This window comes from Lates calcarifer, linkage group LG16_LG22 (genome assembly GCF_001640805.2).
Source record: "Lates calcarifer isolate ASB-BC8 linkage group LG16_LG22, TLL_Latcal_v3, whole genome shotgun sequence".
Classification (NCBI taxonomy): domain Eukaryota; kingdom Metazoa; phylum Chordata; class Actinopteri; family Centropomidae; genus Lates; species Lates calcarifer.
Window position 1 is genome coordinate 10,652,540 of NC_066848.1, and position 19,064 is coordinate 10,671,603.

General features: G+C 38.6%; 2 protein-coding genes across 3 annotated transcripts; one reads left to right on the top strand and one right to left on the bottom strand.

The window, feature by feature from the left end:
- Window positions 1–35: 35 nt before the first annotated feature.
- Window positions 36–16,651, top strand: cfap43 (cilia and flagella associated protein 43). The gene is given in 40 exon segments (XM_018696818.2): window positions 36–173; window positions 314–567; window positions 813–909; window positions 1,007–1,174; window positions 1,325–1,475; window positions 1,648–1,792; window positions 1,944–2,026; window positions 2,168–2,299; window positions 2,416–2,532; window positions 2,645–2,722; window positions 2,856–3,004; window positions 4,048–4,151; window positions 4,410–4,559; window positions 5,334–5,494; window positions 5,699–5,863; window positions 5,948–6,055; window positions 6,057–6,079; window positions 7,250–7,412; window positions 7,919–8,026; window positions 8,741–8,818; window positions 9,362–9,487; window positions 9,573–9,677; window positions 9,788–9,904; window positions 10,424–10,618; window positions 10,828–11,034; window positions 11,244–11,330; window positions 11,565–11,645; window positions 12,255–12,383; window positions 12,474–12,593; window positions 12,852–12,959; window positions 13,203–13,289; window positions 13,370–13,458; window positions 13,599–13,809; window positions 14,119–14,231; window positions 14,399–14,558; window positions 14,727–14,795; window positions 14,797–14,892; window positions 15,946–16,026; window positions 16,109–16,262; window positions 16,344–16,651. Coding segments are annotated over 40 exon segments (4,974 nt in total). The 5' UTR covers window positions 36–144; the 3' UTR covers window positions 16,520–16,651.
- sfr1 (SWI5-dependent homologous recombination repair protein 1) lies at window positions 16,539–18,085 on the bottom strand. 2 transcript variants are annotated; one of them, XM_018696844.2, is made up of 4 exons: window positions 18,068–18,085; window positions 17,753–17,862; window positions 17,020–17,376; window positions 16,539–16,908 (listed from the first exon to the last, which is right to left on the bottom strand). In XM_018696844.2, exons 2-4 carry the CDS (start codon window positions 17,846–17,848, stop codon window positions 16,720–16,722), a joined length of 642 nt encoding a protein of 213 aa, XP_018552360.1. In that variant the 5' UTR covers window positions 17,849–17,862; window positions 18,068–18,085; the 3' UTR covers window positions 16,539–16,719. The 2 variants fall into 2 exon arrangements, with proteins under 2 accessions (XP_018552360.1, XP_018552358.1); XM_018696842.2 differs by having other exon boundaries at window positions 17,989–18,073.
- Window positions 18,086–19,064: the final 979 nt, after the last annotated feature.

Consider the following 19,064-nt stretch of genomic DNA (forward strand, 5'->3'; position numbering starts at 1 on the left):
TAAATGATCAGCCAATGGTGTGAGAGGGTGTTTGCCTTGGAGTTTTTTCGTTGCTAGGGTTACCCAATGACTTGCGCGATTGTTTGTTAGTTGAGCTGGTGGAAAAAAAGTTAAGATTTTACTGTGTTTTAATATTACCCTTCAATGGATGATATTGGAAGTTTAGAAGTCAGGTATGTAGCCGCTACAAATATACCTATTTATATTTACATCCGAACAATGTGTATACACTGTTTGTGTGCCGTTCTCTAAATAACATTTATAGCGTTTAGCCATCTAGCTAATATTTGGCGTTTTATGTAACTCCCTCCAGGTGGATACAAGGCTTTACAAACAAGAGTGTCGAGTTTGTGGACAATAAAACAGTATGTTACACTTGTGGGAATCATATCTGCTTCCTAAACCTGGAGACAAAATTGCAAAGTGTTCTTCCGGGCCCTGGTAGAGGCATTGGTGCATTGACAGCCAATGGCAGCAGTGGGATTTTTGCTTTTTCTGGGCAAAAGTTATTTCCATCTATATTTGTGTACAGTTTCCCTGAACTTCAGTTGAAGAATGAGTTAAAAGGTAAGATGATATTTATTCTCCAGCTGATAAAATATGATTTCTCTACCAAGTAGGGTGGATTCAAGTTGGGTGGGACACTTAAGCTTTAGAATAGTTTTCTGTGTGAATGCTGATAGCCAGTCACAGCAGCTTTTGTTGTGTTATTGCTGAATATCCAATGGGCAATAAACTTCTGTTTGTTTGTGTGCTTTCCTCCTACATTTATTTTCTCACATACAAATTCTAAATATTGACTCTTTTTCTAGGAACAGCACAACTGGACTACACATCTCTGACATTAAGTGATAGTGGTCCTTATTTGGGCTGTTGTTCCTCTCTTCCAGACTACACCATAACAGTGTGGTAAGCCACTGAAAGCAGCACACTACCTTATATTGTGTACCACATGTTTATTTAGGCTGAGCAGTTCTGTTACTGTAATCATGACTATGTAATGCAGGAACTGGGAAAATGCTGAGCCAATCTGTACACAACCACAAGCTGGGCAGGATGTAATTTCTTTGGTGTTCAACCCTCTGAATTGGCTCCAACTTTGTGCTTTGGGCACTACATCCATCACTGTCTGGAATATTGAAAAGAGCGCCAGCTTTCATGTCCTGAAACCATGGTAAAGCAGACTTGGCAGCACAAACATGTTAAAATTGATATATGGACATTTATGTGCATTGCACATGATTTAAGTTATTTATCCTCTATCCTCAATAAGCAGGAAGTGTAGTGAGGACTGAAAATGTATATTATGCTTGTGTTGTTGCAGTGTGATAGAGCTTCCAGCAACTGATGGTTCCTTCACTGAAAGATTGGTGCCTACCCCTCATACTGTCAGCGACCAGCTTCCTTATTTTGGTCCAGAGATGCCTCCATCTGCCATCTCAGGGCTCAAGGGAGACAAGGCAGAAAGCATTGTGGTATTGTCTAAATATATACACTTTCACCAATTAATAATTTGTTTTGGTGATTCAGCTGTGATTTTTAGGACTACTAATCTGTTTACTGGGAAAACAATTTTGTCGTCACAAATGCAAACAAAGACAGAAAGTAAACTCTTAGTCCAACACCACATGTGTTTATTCCACACAGACTAAACTCTGCACCAAAGCCAGACTAACTCCTGCTGCCATATGCTGGACAGCCACATCAGAGCTCTATGTGGGCTGTGCAGAAGGATTTCTGCTCCTTGCTGACCCTGAGAGCCCCTCTGTCTCAGTCCTCTTCAACCCCACAAGTAAACAAACATACATAGTGGGACTCTAGGACTCTGGGGTAGATATTTAAAAGTCACTGGGTGTATTTCTACTTTTCTGTGTAAGTATTACCTAATTTTACTTGGCAATAGAAAAGACATTTGACATCAGATTTGGTTTACGTTTGTTCAGCTCCTGATGCCATCCCCCAACTCAGACAGAGCAACTTTCAAGGTTTAACCCTTAACAAGAATGGTTTGATTGCTGTAGGGAAGGTATGACACAGTATGGCACCTTCAAAACTGAAAAAATAATAACACATTCATTCCCCTGCAAACTGATGATCTGATTTGTAATTTCAGGCATCAGGAATTCTCAACTCCTCCAGTTTAAATGTACATGCTTCTGTTTCACAGGACTGTGTGGTTCACTGTCTGCAAATCAAAGGGACTCAGATTGACATCACACAAACATGGCAGTTAGACAGACCTGCTAAAACTGTGATGAACTCCCCTGACTATGAAACTTTACTTTTATCTTCCAGTACAGTAAGTACTCAAATATACCATAATGTGGACTGTTGTACATAAAAACACAAGATATTCCATCAAATAATTATTTGAGTGAAAAGATCTGAGAACATGACAGGCTTTGTGTTCTTCAGGGGCAGATCTATGTATTGAACCCAACCCTGTCAAACAACTTTGTGAAGGTCCTGGATGTGCTCAGCGGGAACTTTGTGGCAGCAGCTTTGTTGTACACTGAAAAGAACATTTGTGTGGTAAAACATATTGTGTTGCTCAAGAATTATAGTGTCTCATGATGCCATGTGTAATTTAGGTCAATGTCTCTTAAGTGAGCTGTGATGTTTGTGTTTTTACTGCCGGTCACAGTCAGTGAGGGATTCTGGAGAACTACAGCTGTGGTCCAAAGATGGCATGTGCCTCAGTTCCCTGTCTCTTCAAGCTGAGGTCAGATTCACAACTTCATCATAAAACATCAGTAATGCCACATTAGTACACTTGTCCTGTAAGCATGTGAAAATAAGTGCCTTCTTATCACATTCAACAGAAGAGGTGTAAACTGTAATCTGTGATTGTGTAGGTGACAAGTCTGGCCTGCTGTCCTATTGCACAATATGCAGCTGTGGGAACAACCTCAGGAAATATCCTCTTCATTGACTTGAACAAGGAGCAGCAGCCTCGCCTGGTGCATCATGTTCAGCTCTACCACACTCCTGTGGATCATCTTGTGCAAGTATCCTCCAGCCCTGTGTTACCACAGAGTTTAAGTTTAACCATGTACTTGTGACAAAGTATCTCACTTTACCTTTACAAAGTAGATGCAGTAGAGACTTTTTTTTTCATATATGTGTTGTACGTCACATCTAAAATCACCAATTAACCATTACAGATTCTAAATTTAGTCAAGATTATAAGCCTCAGAAACCAGACAGTGTTTAACTGTATAGAGCCATGAACATTATAGTATAGATTTATAATAGGCAGTGAGTGAAGGCTGGAGTTTACCGTTTAAAGCAGCTGTGATGGAAAATAAGAAAACTTATTCAGGTATGTTTTTGATGTATCTGTACATTAATGTTCCCATTTTATATGTCTTTGTATTTCAACCTCATGTAATTTCTGAGGAAACTACTTCAATTTCTTTCCTACAGTTACTAGTTTCTTTGTAAATTAATATTTTTCATACCAAACATAATTATTTTATAAAGTGTGATACATTGTTACAGATTAAACAACAGATATGGCAGTTAAAGGAGGAGGTGACACTTCACAAAGCACCAACAGTATATAATTAAAATCAGCCCCACCTCAACCAGCAGCAACATTACAGTGATGACAAATTCATTGTATTGAACCGTATTGTTAGCTTTATGAACTGGGCTGGCAAGGTTACATAATGTTTAATCATGGTGAATTTTTGCCAAGTCATCTTCTGACATCTGGCAGGTTAAATTTTATTTTATTTTTTTGGTGTTAATGGGAAGCAATGCATTTAATCAAAAAGAAAATGTGCATGCATGACAAGTGAAAAGTCTGCCTGCTCTCCTATATGCCTGATGTGCATGAGACAGTTTGTAGGAAGTGAAAAAGTGTTTAAACAGCTGATGCACCATGTTCAGCTCTCACTCCTGTGGATCAACTAGTGCAAGTATTTAAGTTAACCCTGTACTTACGACAAAGTATATAATATATTCTACAGTTATGAAGTAGAGGCACGAGTTCTCTGGACCCATAAAAAATATTTGTCTTTGTGTGTGTTTGTGCTTTTACAGTTTTGATCAAGAGGGGCATTACCTTCTCACTGGTGCCTCAGATTCACATATCTATGTACTAGATGCAAAACCATCAAAGAAGTTTTCAGTCATAGGATACACAGGTAGATGGTCTTTTTTTTTTAAAAAAAAAAAAAAAAACACCTTTTAATTGATTAGGCATGTTCATACTCTTCTGCACTGTACTCATCAACACATAGGTAATTCCAGTTTAGAATTGATCTGTAGATACATGGAATATTATTGTCCTATTACTGTAACACTTAAAGAGATCCATGCATGTGTTATTTTTATATTTTAGACATTGAAAGATAGACCAACTCCTAGCTCTCCTGCATCCCTCTGTCATTTTTCTTTTCTAGTTGTTCCTGGACCCATTTTGTCACTTTCCACTCAGTGCATCAGGGACTGTGAACAGGTGAAAGTTCTTGCTCTGTGCTCTGGACAGGAGGGCAAAAATCATGGTGGTAGTCTGCTCACACTACTTTGTCTGCCCATGAAGGACCTTGCAGGTACAGCACTGATTTAGTGGGCTAACCGACCTATTCTTCGGCATTTTTGATACACTATTCTCTGAGGAGGGAAATGTCAAAGAGGCAAGATGAGGGTCTCTTATGTGACACAATATTCATAAGATCATGTGGTGATATTGACCTGAAGCAATTCAGCTAATTCAGACGGAGGTAAGGGAGGGAGATTTTTACGAGGTGACTAATGGTATTGGACTAAATTAAAGGATTATGCTGGTTGGTTGAAATTACCAGAGTAATGTGGCTTCCTTTATGTCATGGTTACATAATATGATTAAATGTAAGATCACTGAGCTTCCACTTCTGTTTCTGTGGTTTTAAAGCTGGAAATCTCATCATTCATCTAAGAGAAGCTTTGACAGTTCAGTTCCTAAGAAGCAAATGTATTCTGAGACATGTGCATTATGGATTAATAGTACTTAAAAGGACATTTTTATCCAAATGTTTAGACTTGTTGTCAGGAACACTGTTAGGAAGAACGTGCAATGACTAAGCGACTTACAAAGATACAGGCTTTGTTTATACAGCAGCCTATGTTGAACAAAAGACCCTATGATACAGAGAAATCACTAGAGGAAAGTGCAAAGATTAAATCTAGGGTGTGGCAGCAGTTCTGAGTTTCACAGGTTATGAAACAAAAAACCACGAGTAGTCTGTTTTAAGGTGTTCCATGTGACTGTTAAAGAAACAGTGTTTTCTAACCACTTCTTTATTTGCTTCTTGTCAGATTTATGATGTGTTTATGCTGACCTGCAGGTCCTGGCTGTGTAGACCAACATGGTTGTCTGTCTACTCACACTCTCAAAGTGTCCAGATATGAAGTGCCTCATCCACTTAAATCCTGTGTTCTGGGAGTCAGTGAGGTCTTTGCTTATTGCCACAGGAGGAAAACTCTTCAGCGATTTCAGCTTCCCCAGGTTTGCTGCTGCGTAATGCCACAGAAACTAATGATCCTCTGTCATCATCCCTCTAAAATATCTAACATTTACAACAGCAAATCATTGAAAGTTTTGTAAAACGTGGCAAATTTTCATATAAATGGTGATCAAAGTTTGTTATGTGTTCCTAATCTATTTAAACCACAAATATGACCACTATTATTCTCTGATTCTTCCTCTCAGGACACAGACGAACTCTCCAGTCAACAGGTGTTCCAGCTGAAACCAGAGCAGGAGGTGAGGGGTCATCCTCTGGGCCCTGCCTCTCTCATTCTGTCTCCTCATCAGTTATGGCTGGCTTCTGCAGGCCGAGATGGTCTACTCCGTGTTAGAGAAACTGCCTCCATGGTAGGAGCTTATTCTTGTAATCATTTGAATCATAAGTTTACCATCTGGTTGTGTATTAGTACAATGCTGTTGCTGCACTTACAGGAGCGATACATTGAGCTGCAGTGCCACTTGTGCTGTCATGGCGGAATTCGGAGTCTGACCTTCTCTGCAGACAGCCAGACACTCCTTACCACTAGTTTTAAAGACGGCCTCTCTTGTGTGCGCTAATCTCAGGTAAAGCAGCAAGCAGTCTGTCGTGGTTACATAATGCACAGCTGTGAACAGCAGGGGGTACTGTTGCTCGCAGTAATGATGTCACTCATTCAGTTTGATATTGTACATTGAACAGCACTTTTCCTCACACTGCTGGCAGTGAGGGACAATAGTAAGTAAACACAACTGAAGTGGAGGGTCTAGGGGGATCATGACCATAATCTGCAGGAAAACAAAGATCCAATAAACTTCACAGCACCATCTCCCCACTGAATCACATCCCCCTCACATTCCACATCTGCCTTCTCTGCTTGCTCCTGCACACTTTTGTTCTGAAGTTCAAAAATCTTTCCTTAGCTCTCTTTTCTGTTACCTTAAATCACATTTATTTTAATGTATCAGGGACTTTCTTTTACATCTTCTATTGGTTCACTGTGTGTCTAATCCATTGGCTGTTTTAATGGTCAATAATATGGGAATTTAAAGAACACGTCTATTCTATTTTTCCTAATACCAACAATCTCCATTAAAAGACCAAAACCTCTCATACAAAAAAACTGATATACAGTAGATTATTCATCTGTGCCATAGAGCTTCATTGTTGTCCAAAACAATTAAAAACACATTAATGAGTCACACCGTTACACAGGGTGACATTTTCCTTTTTATTATGATCAACAAAACCACTGTAGTTTATTTTGAGTCAATACTGTACTCAACATCCTGGTGCCGTCCCCAGTAAATACCCTATTTATTCCCATCTGATTAATGTTTGTGACCATGCCCAGCTGCTTTAGGAAGCAACAAAACATTTTCAAAAATATTTGTGACCTGTTTTCAGAGACTTATCAGTGCGAACAGATGACGGGGTAGAAAAGTCAGAAATTGGCTCGAGATGCACTAACACAGTTAGTTTTGGACATTTTCATGGGATTTTGACAATAATAAAATGTAGATTTTGGTCAGCTTTATCCTTGAAGGTTATTCTACTTTAACTCTAAACTTACTATAAGGTAAAATTCCCTTGATTTCCATTTAAAGACAGTATGGCTTCTATTTAAAAGGTTTTTTTACATGAAGATATTGGAGTTATGGATCAGCTGGCCATCATTACACCTCCATAACTAATATCTTCATATATCTGCTCCTATTATTGTGTATGTCTTATGTGTTTTCCATGGCTCCATACAGAATTAAAGATGCAGATTCTGAGGTGAACAAAGCTACTCATCATAGTCGGTCTATGGCTCATTTCTTGAAGAACCTATTCAACACAGAGAACCGTGTCCTCATTGACTTGCCTGAGTGGAGCCAAGGGTCTCTTACTGGCACTGAAAAATCAGAGGAAAGTGAGGTAAACAATAATCTCTTCTATTTAATTTTGTACTACATGAACTACATAATGGTGTGCAACTGTGTTGCCTTTTTATGGCTACTGAAACACTCAGCACACTAAAGAGCACACTGCAATTGCAGAAGACACTCTTGAGTCATTTATTATTATTTTGCTGTTGCTATATATATTTATATATTTTGCTATATATTATGGTGCTATTGTAGATGATAAAAGTTTGAGGCATCCCAGTAAATCTGAAAAATATATTGACAAATATGAATTGTTTCCAAGCTGTTTTAGAGATCAAACATGAATAAATATTTTGTGTTCTTATTTAAGGCACTGTGGTACGAATCTGGTATGAATATTATACAGTGTAACTGATATTAAACTATGTTATCTATTGCTTATACAAAAGCCTCATATATTACTGAACCAAATTAACACTTAAACCATGTGTCAAGCAATGCTATTTATTTATGTATATCTATGTTTTATTTATATGTGTTGTTAACACTCTGTAGGTTAGTGGTGGAGCAGAGACTGTGGATGTGACAGAGCAGGATGAGAGTTATATCGGCCTGCATTCCACTCCTTCACACCACACCTGGCTGGAAAGCAGGCGGGAGGCGGTCAGTGACTAACATGCTGTAATATTTGTGGTGGCTCACCATGTGGACAATGTTAACTATGTTTAGATACTTCTCTTGTGTGTCTACAACATAGCAGGTGGAGGATTACGAAAGTGCCCTTTGCACCTGTGTACGATATCTTGTTCAAAAAGCAGCTGTGTTGCTTTTGGCAGACCAGTTTCTCTGCACAACAGATTGATTTATTGTCACTTACAATGTGAGAAAAACAACCAATTAGCAGGTGGTAAAGTGCTATAAAGCAGATAAGCATTTGTGAAAAAAGGTTAAGTACTTTGTTACCTGACAAAGTTTCTTGATGACAATAAATTGATACTGAGGGTGTGGCAGTCTTTGAGTTGTTGAGTTGTGGTTTTCACACTTCTGTGACAAGCACACATGGGATACAGGTAGAGGCACTTTCCTGCCTGCTTTTATGCTACAACATGCTTTCTAATCTGACTCACATCTTCTGTGAGGACTTCTTTTCAAGTCAAGCTGCATCCTGTCGAATGATGAAGTGTTGATGGCATGTAATTAATTTTGTTCTATGTTGTAAAATCAATCATTATTAATGTTTGTTTGCAAGTCATGTTGTACTTGCTATAGCTTGAGATGGTATTGCAAAGTTGATATCAGTTTAATACTAACTAGTTTATTACTTAAGTGTAATTCATTTAAAATCTCACTGGTTTTTAATCTGTTTATATTGAACAGGTTATAAAAGAAGAGAATGAGAAATATTCAGAGACAAAGAAAAACCTGAGGAAAACTATCAAAGAGTTACGAGACACTGTGAGTTTTTTTGCTCATTTTTTTATTTTTTTTTTTTTTTTTTTTTCAGTCTTTACTCATGATGGACACAAAACTTGCTAACAGAACAACATCCCACAGTGCATGTAAGCACAAATACTGTGTGATTAAATACAGTATGTTTGGCAAGTGCTTTTCAATTCAATTATTTCAATTCACCTATAATTATTTTTGGCTGCTCACTACCCACAACTGTACATACAGACAATAAATTGGGGGGTGACAACAAAAACTGCACTGAGCTAAAGCACTTAAAAGCTAAAGGCTAAAACTGTACTTTTATATATAAAATACACATATAAATACATTCTGAAGCTATGCTAATCCTGTGGGATCTCAAATCATCATCCAGTCTGTCTTAAGAACATTTACCTATTTTAAATTTACCGTTTTAACATCCAGTTTTATTGGTTTCTACCATATTACATGTCCATCAAGTTACATTTGTAGTAATATTTTTAGTCTAGCTCAGGTGCTTTGTATATTAAAGTTAGTTGCAAAACAAGTCTGCATTGTAATTGTCAGATCCAGGAGATGATGCGTGAAAATGAAAACCTCCCAGACATTGAGCGTCTGGAACAACAAGAGTTCAACCTGGATGTTGAGGAGCAGAAGAGACTTGAGGCTATGGTGGAGCAGGAGGTTACCAGGGTAATGCACACATACACTAACATGAATCCAGCGAATCTTTAATCTTGTTTTGATGGTAGTGATTCTTGACGCAGTCACATTGTAGGTGAAAAAAGAAATCAAGTGGGAGATTTTAGCAAAATGTTACCTCTGTGATGTCCTGAAGAGAGAGTGCTGGGATTCAATGAAGGTTAAGGGAAGGGCCATTAAGGTAAGATTGGGAACAAATGTTTATATAAAATGTTACATTATTAATGATCAGAGAATGTTTTGAACTGTGCTTATAGCTATTTTTAAATACATTCTGGCTGTCTACCACAGGCGTTTCACTCTGAGCATGAAGTGAAGAATTACCCTCTGAAAGAGCGAACAGAGAAAGAGGTGGAGGAACTTCGCAGGGTTCAGAATATGAGGAAGTTTGAAAAGGCTGCCTGCACCGTAAGCAATGCTCAGGCCTGAACAGTCTGTGGTTTAAATTCTGATTAACGCTGCAAAGAAAAGCATATGTGATTAGTTAGAATGGATTAGTGTGTTTTAATATGAAACAGAAATGCAGCATGCATGCACAGCAAAGGACTTTTTCAAAGTTTTACACTTTCTAAAAGCTGCAACAATGCAGCCTCTTCAGTATGCTGGTTCTTTACTCTCTGGAAGTACATTTTATGGCAAAATCAGCCAAGTCAAAAGGAGTTTACTGCCGGAAAATAAATTGATGCTTTCAATCATAGGCCTTCGTTTGACCTTTCGCTGTTGTAACTTAAATGCTTGAACACGTGCTAGTCCTCCAGTGTTGAAACTTTTCTAGATTTATGGCTGTGCGGCCAAAAGCAAGTGTTACGATCGTTCTCTTCACTGCAATGTTCTTGGAGTAAAGTTTATAATCTTATGACCACAGATTCAATCGTCAACATTTATCTCAGCCCTCTCATTCAGAGTGTTTGTCTCCACCTTTTTTAGCAAAGCAGCCTTAAGAAAAGTCCCAACACAACCTGTGCAAAGGAGGGAGAGCAGGGGGAGGAAAGCCACACAGCAGACAGTGCTGCTGTAACGGGAAGTTTCTCTGCTCAGTTAGGATATTCAAATCTTTACATCTATGATCAGTTCAGCCTGCAAACCACAGAACAGAGGATCAACCAGATAATTCTCCTGCAGGTGGGAACCTGTTCCAAAAACTGTTGGATCTCAGCACCAGTGTAATAATGATGCTTTTGTATTATACAGTGCTTTTCAAAAACAGTGCCCAAAACACATTCTTATGCAAAAAGTACTTAAAATGAAGAAATAGAAATATGAGAACTGACTGACTGCTCTGTATTAATTTTTTTTTTTCCTTTCCGAATTTCACGCAACCCCAAATGCAGGATGTGATTTATCGCATCAAGACAGCTTTCAACACTGAATTTGAGGCCGTGCACAAGCAGAAGGTGCAGGAGGTCAGCCGTGTGAGGGACAGGAACAGACACATCAGGGACATCATGCTGGACCTGGACATGAAGGAGAAGCTGTGGGAACCCAGCCTGACCAACAGTGAGTGGCCAGAGAGGCTGCTCACTGTGGACGACTCTGAGGTTACTGACCTCCTCCTGAAACATCTAAACATTTGACAGAGTTCACATAAAGTTCAACAAACACAGCAACTATGTTGAAATACTTTCTTTGTTTGGTGTTTTTTTTTTTCACCAGACTGTGAAAATAGTAGGTGATAATCATCATATGAGACGCTTTTTCACAGTTTACTAGAGAGATATGCACCTTTATCCTTTATCCATTATTCTAGATAAAAGCAGAAAAATACCTCACCCCAGAGCAGAGACAGGAGGAGGAGAGGAAGACTTTGGAAGAGCAAAAACGTCTGGCTGCCAAGGTATGCTGCCGTAATAAATGTGTTTTTGTTTTCAGCTTGTGTGGTTCTTCAAATACTTCCATATATGATTACTGCATCTAAGATTATAGTCTGACAGCAAGAGTAAGTCAGGCATAGAGTTGTACAGTAATACAGTTCTTTACCAAAAATAAATGAAATATATTAATGTCTTATTACTTAGATTTACAGTATATACAGAAGCTCTGTGATATTGATGAGGTTTTTGTCTTGCAGGCTGATAAGTGCAGAGACAGGGCTCTCGATGACATGATGGATGGAGTACTTGAAGTGAAAAAAGAGGACATCTTGAAAATGGTCTGTTAAAATAATTTAATACTGCAACAGATTGATCCAAGATATATTATTTCATACAAAATAATATACACTCTGGTAGAAATATTTATTCCTGTTAAATATTATCTACTCTTTGATCAATTACTTTAGAGACAATTTGAAATTCACAATTTTACACACCTGGAGCTGCAGATTAACACTGTCTTCTGTGAGGATTTAAATGTTGAAACAAGTGTCAAGTCCAGTTTTAATAAATCAGTGGGCTTGAATCTGTCTGCCAAAACAGATAAATGCAACACAGAGCTGCAATTAAGTCATTTTTCAAATGACTAACAATTTCTGGTTCCAGTGTCTGAAATGTAAGGATTTGATAAGTGTCCTTGTTAGGTTGAGTAGTAAACCAAATATCTTTGGGTTTTGGACTGCTGTGAAATGAAACAAGACCCAAAACATGTGAAGTGAAAGTCAGGAAAAAAAAACTGCAGAGGAAAAACCCCTCCCTACCTCCTGCAGTTATTTCTTATGACGTACACAAAATGTTTTTAACTTGAATTCTTTTCTAGGCAGTGTCAGTTGAATTAGACAAATCAGCATGAAGGCCACATAGTTTCTTTTGAATTTACTCCACAGGAAATACCTCCGCCTGAGTTTGTTTTGACCAAACCTGACATTCAGTGGAGTGAGGAGGAGAAAAAAGTCTTTAAAGAGTATGAAAAGAAAACCAAAGAACTGAGCGAGGAGAAAGAGAAGTACAGAAAGGTATTACAGTCGATGCATCCACAGATCAGAAAAATGATTAACTTCTGATTAGTGATCAATATAAATCATCTGTGAACTCTGTAATTGCAGTTACTGGAAACTGAAATGAAAAAATTGCAGGCATCCACCAAGGATGCAACTGAAAGGTTTGATGAGACTTTGATAAAGCTGTTTGAGAAGAAAGTGAAGTGTGAAATGGCGACGTATCAGGTGAGCTGACCCACACACACACAAATGCAGAACATGTATGTGAAACATGGACAGATTCATAACACAGCCACATGAGATCAGTGTGCATCACTGTTGCTTCCTTTAGTTCCCTTTTTCTCATTTTCCCCGCACAGGATTAAGGGCCCTCTTGTCTCATTGTGGTTTCCTCCTTGCAATAATTATGAGATACGATACTTTGTGTATGTTGACATCTTGAAAAAAATCCTGTTTAATGTTGTTTTTTGATGCATTTTACAGGAAGAGCTCAAGATCACTTATCTTGTTTATTCAGTAATCATAGAAGAGGAGATGAGAAACCGAGAGCTGGAGCTCAAGCTCAAACTTGAAAAAACATTGGCATACAAGGTCAGAGAACTCTTTCACAGTAATGCTGAAGGAATTTATGGCTGCCAGTTTCAGATTCTGTTATTTGAGAGATACCTGAGTGAAGCTTGGTGGTGTTCTTCCAAATTCTAGTATAACATCTTCCCATCGCTCAGGCGTGTTTTGCAAGAGCTAACCTGTCCTCATTTGTGAGGCTTTATTACTGCCCATCACTGTTTCCCGTATGTGCTGCTCTCATCTCATTAACATTTATGTCTCTGACAGGATGAAATTGGGGAGGAGGTGAAGAGACATGAAGAAGAAGTAGAATTGTTTCATGAGACTTATGACAGTGTCGTAGCTGAGGACAAAGTGGGTCAGCTGTAAAATACTGAATAATTTTGGCTATAAATGGCTGTGCACATAATATATTATAATCCATGTCTCCCAAGGCTCTAGACAAAGAATTCAGGAAGGAGTTCTTTGATGTACCAGCCCATGTTGTTGATCACTTGTATAAGCTGTTCAAGCGTAGACCCAGGTTTGTAGTATTTACAACTTAATGTCAAAAATATATTATAAATATATTTATAAAAAATATATTATAAATATATTTTTATAAATATATAATGTTGGGGCGACTCATAGCTTCATATATAAAAAGAGTCTTTTATGCCTCAGGGTTCAAAAGATGAGGACCCAGATGGACAACAACTGCAACCCATTTAAAGAGCAGCGTCTGTGTGGTTCTCTGGCTCCAGACGCGCTTGGCAAAATGCTTAAGGCCATGGAGGAGCTGGATGCTCCAGAGAATATACCAGAGGGCTTGAACCCATCCATCTGGGAGAGATTCTGTCTTGTCCGCAGGACAAAAGTAGAGAGTGAGCAAAAGGTAATATGAGGATACAGACAGGTTAAGATTGGTAACAGTGGAAAATTGCTAGACCACTAAAATACCATAGGGAGGCATTCCACATTTTACAGTCTGTGTACAAATGTAAATCTGTTTAGAATTATTATAAACAAAGTCTAACTTCACTAACTACACTAACACTGTATATTTTTCATGTTTTTAGATGAACCTTGATTGTAATGCTCAGTCCAACCCAGTCCAACAGATTTAAGAAACTTTTCAAAATTGTTGTATGTATTCTACTCAGTGTTTGTATCTGTGGTTCACTGTTGGACACGTCTTTTTCAGGTAAAAGTAAAAGCTTTAACTCTTGCTGAGATGCAGGCGTTCCTACAGAAGAGGAGAGACGAGGATAAGGCCACTCAACAGGAAATTCAAAATCTCTCTGATGAAATTGAAAGGTATGACAGTGTTGTTGTCATTCATTGTTATTATAACAAGTTGTGATTGAAATCATGAAAATATTTGTCTCTGTACTTCAGTAAAAATACAGTAGCATTAGTGTTTTATTATATTTCTTTTACAAAGAATGACCATCCACTGTTTTTGTTCTGCAACTTTCCTCTAGTCTACATAAGGAGAAGAACCGTTTCTTGATGGACATCATGGTCCAGGTCTTACTCAAACAAGGCCAGGTGGAGGTGTCCACCAGAGGCATGACTGCTGACTACACTGACTCCCTACTTCTCCACAGAAGTGTAGTGGAGGACCTCAACAGAACCATCAGGGTCAGTCTTTACTTACTGCAAAACAGACCAGAAAATTAGGATGTGTATTTTTTTTAATGGTTCTATTCAAAAATATACAAAGGGCATATAAGTTGCATATACACATTGTACTTAATTGCAGTATAAATACAAATAATTGTGTCTCTCAAATGATGATTATGTGAGCAGATGCTTGGAGAGCAGAAGATAGTTGCCATGGTGGAGTGCAAAGACTTCCGTAAGGGCATCATCAAGCTAGGAGTGGGAGCACAAGATGATGAGGATGCAGATAGAGGACCTCAACAACAAGATGAGGGACGTCCAGATGTTACGTCTCACTGAGGAGCAACAGGATGTGAGTGTAATTGGATCTTCAAACATCCTAATACTCCCTTTTCTCAGGGACCAGGGCATCTATTACTCTCAATCAAACACTGGCTTGGCCTCAATATGGAAATGGGCACTAAGGAACACAATAGATTTTACTCTGTAATTCTTACATGGTAATTACATGTAAACAGTTTTCCCACAAGTTCAGCATCTGCTTGAAATGACAACGAAACCTCTGCATATGCAGTGAAACATTAACCCTGTTAGCGTTTCTGGCCAGACCTCAGTCAGCAATATGAAGGCAGATGTTTTGGTTTTGGCAGCACAAGGTGTTTTGCAAGCAGAAAATTGTTACCATCCCTGAGCACAGATGCATGATCTTTTGTTATCAGACACACACACCCTACTCACACCAGCTCCACACCCTATTTTTTTTCTTCCTTGCATCTTTTAAAACTTATAAACCCAATAGGTAGAGACTGGTTTAAAAACTATACTTAAACTTTTTTTACTTTCTTTATGCCTTTAACACATCAATCATGTTCATGCAATGATCCAAATTCTGTTAAAACAGAAAAGCTTTTCTGCCTTGTTTGGCTGCAAATGTAGATCCAAGGTGTGAAGACTCAGTTTAATCATATACAGACCACAAAAGTTGACAGGAAAATACTTTACTCCTGGTTGCAATAAAAAACATAAAGATCAGATGAGTCATTCATCTTATTTTCAACAAGTCGATGAACATGGCGCGCACACAAAAAATGTTTCCAGGCCTGTGTGCCAGTTTCCTCCGGCAAAAGGTTCAGGTAGTGTCTGCTGTGGTGTGGCATGCATCCTGTCATTGTTTTGCCCCTGAAACCATGGGAGAAAGAGTTTTAAATATAAACAAATCCATCCTGAATGATCCTGAACTTTTTATAATGAGGCATTTTTGCCACAATTGTTGTGGGACCTTTCATCATGTACCCTGATAGAAAATCCTGTTGAGACATTTGATGTTGCTCCGTCCTCTAGTTCTTTTTTTTTTTTTTAAATTAATCTTGGCTTCATAAATGTCAGTTATTCCCTTTTCTTTCAGTATCTCAACAAAACAGATCAAGACAGTCGTGTGTCCAAACAAGTTTCCATTCTGGAGAAAACAATAGCTTTCCAGGAAAAGGTAACAGAAAAATAACAACACAATCTCATCCATCAGCTCCTCTGTACCTTGTAAATTAATATGCGTACTACACTCTGTTCAGACCCATCAACAGAGTGTGCAGCATCGCATTAAAAGGATTGAACAGCTAAACAGACAGGCAGCACTGAAAGCTGAGAAGAACAAAATTTTAGAAGAGCAGCTACCGAATATGCAGGTGACTGTGGCAGAGAGGAGACACATCTATGAAGCAATAGGTAATAAACCAACCATTTCAGCTCTAATTAGGGGTTTGTAGAGCCGCCCCTGACTGATAATGTGGCTGGTTTTCTGTTTAGCTTCAGAGGAAAATCAGGCAGCTGATACGGAGGAGCGCCACAAGGAAATCGTTCAAAAGAAGAACTTGCAGGACTTTTCCAGAGCACAGGCGGAAGAGCTGGCCTTCCTTTGGGCAGAGCTTGAGCGTCTGAGGAGGAAGAACTTTCCCTCACTTGATCAACTCAAACACAACTGAGCTGAAACATTTTCTTCAATACATAACAGGGTTTTATTTACACTTCTCTTCACAATTTAACATGAAATTTACAACTAAAGCTGTGAACAAAACTTGTAGCAGCAACAAATAAAACAATAAGTATATTTGAAATGTGATTGTTCCTCTGTAGTATATTTGTATACTGATGATACAAATTATGTGTGTTTCAGAGTATATTATTAGGTAGTGAAGTCCTCCTCTGTGCGGTCAAAGTGCAGAATGCGGTCATCCAGACCAAAGAGGTCGATAAGCTCAGACAGGCTGGCCTTTCGACCGTCTATTGGGACATCTAACTGGAGCTCCCACAGTGCAGCCTGAGCACAACTCCGCCACTTGTCAATCAAGGTTTGAAGCTGTGTTAAATCATTCTAGGGAGAAAGAGACAGCATATAAAATAAGTACTTTAAGTCTAGTTAACAAAATAAATACCATTATGTTTATGATGGGAGCAACACAGACAATTTAAAGATAGCTGGTACCTTGCTTCTGTACATTTTAACCATCTTGAGCCTGCGCAAAGTCTCCATCTTGTCTTTAACCTCTTTCTTCAATTGGTCTTGTCGTCGTGATAAATCTTTTGACGGGAGATGTGTTGGTTCAGGAATGAGTCCAGAAAACCTTTCACTCCCTGTTCTCGACTCATTTCTGTTTACATCAACATTGCACATGATGACTGGAGGATTATTAACAGTCTCCCGGGAATCTGCTGAAACTTGTTGGCCAGCCTCTTCCAAGTCCTCAACACAAAGCCGTTTGGCCACAGAGAAGGGTGAGGTGAAGGAGCGCCTCGATCTCTTCAGCCTCTCCTTCAGTGAGGAACTCAGCTGTTGATGAGGCTGTGTGAATGACAGGGCACACAATGTATAGACGTGATAACGACCTTTACAGTATGCATGAACTCAGCCACAGTGCATAATGGTAATCAAATACGACACACACAATGCAATTCAGTACCTTTTTCATAGGCACGGCAGTCAAAGCTTGACTGACTTGACTTTTTTGTTAGAAACGCAGAGGTCAGATATAATACACAAAATGACCAGAAACAGACACTTGTCCATTATGTGCTTCCTAGCAACGGTCTCACAGCCAAGACACATAACCACTGTTACTGAGAAAGGGTAAAGGGACGTTTTCGGACTTTTGACTTGCAGACCCCGTTTAAGTCCAGGTACCTGACAGGTTTAACGCAAGAATAGGTACTTCACTTACTTTTTCCTCTTTGTGTTCACAGGGGCTTGATTCCACTGAGTTACAAGGTGAGGAGTACACTGACTTTACTTTAGTTGCTTTAGGGGTGATCTCCATCGTTGGCCCGTGTACTGTATCAAGATCGTAACGTAAGTTAAGTCAGTAACGAGTATTACAGCTGTCACATAACATCTAAACACATAACATACATCTAAACGAAACTACCCCGAACGATAAACGTGTTCGCAATAACCAACCTGATTTTACATAACACTCTATCTGATATATAAAACCGTGAAAGTGATGCGAGACATTTCTGTTTTTCCGTATTTTTACCTCCAAAGTCAGCGATTGGGCGGAATTTAATGACGCGTCACCGAAGAGAATGCTGGGAGCTGTAGTTGTTGAAGCTAGATCGTTTACACCGCAAAACCACAACTTCAAAACTAAATATTTTCATGTTATTGCTCATACCTAAAAGACAAATCACCCCCACCAGTTTATCCTTTACTTCTTGTTACTTTCTTTGTTTAAGGTTGTTATGAGACTTGTGCCGATATCATATATCTTTAAAGTTGTGTCTTTTGTATAAAATGACTTAAGTGATAGAACAAATCTATTCTTTCTGAGCTTGTTCCAAAAAATATGAACATTAACTTATTATAACTGAGTAAAATAACAATAATTTAAAATAATTTTAGTAAATAAGAATAAGAAATACATGTAGAATGGTATTGGGTGGGATTGATCTAATGGAATTAAAGGGAGGAACACTGATCCAACTGCAGTGCTCAAAGAAAGTAAACAAGCAGAGGTGAAGTTTTTGCAGGCTTGTGGACAGGTCCAGTTTTGGAGCAGTGTTACTTGGTTACCCTTGTTACCAGGGTCGAGTCATATTGTGATTCAGCTCTACTCACCAGTTGATTCATCTCTATTAAAGGATTTATTTAAAACTCCCACAGAGTGAGATATTCTTTGTTAGTTTAAGATTATTATGAGACTTGTGCCGATATCATATATCTTTAAAGTTGTGTCTTTTTGTAGCCACAAGGGAAAAGGTGTGAATTAAAACGTGATCCTGCCTAGACTTGATCATCAGTACTTGGCAGTCCGATATTACACACCCCAGGGAATTGGGGATTTTTTTTCTTTTCTTTTACATTTTATATGGATGAATCTTGCCGGGCTGAGGGTTGAAGATAATTGCTATGTATGAGTCAGGAGCTTTTTAAACTTTAGTGTAGTTGACATGAAATTCTCTGCTTGCTCCTCAGCAGTATACAAGAAGTGATTGTAGCAATGGTTTAAATTTATAGGATCTAGAGGCCATGTG

Excerpts from the sequence above, each read along its gene's own strand:
- sfr1 (XM_018696844.2), bottom strand. The coding sequence starts at position 17,848 with ATGGAGATCACCCCTAAAGCAACTAAAGTAAAGTCAGTGTACTCCTCA. Across the intron at positions 17,377-17,752 it reads GTGAACACAAAGAGGAAAAA|CCTCATCAACAGCTGAGTTC; the intron begins GTAAGTGAAGTA and ends TCATTCACACAG. Across the intron at positions 16,909-17,019 it reads TTAAAATGTACAGAAGCAAG|AATGATTTAACACAGCTTCA; the intron begins GTACCAGCTATC and ends CTTTCTCCCTAG.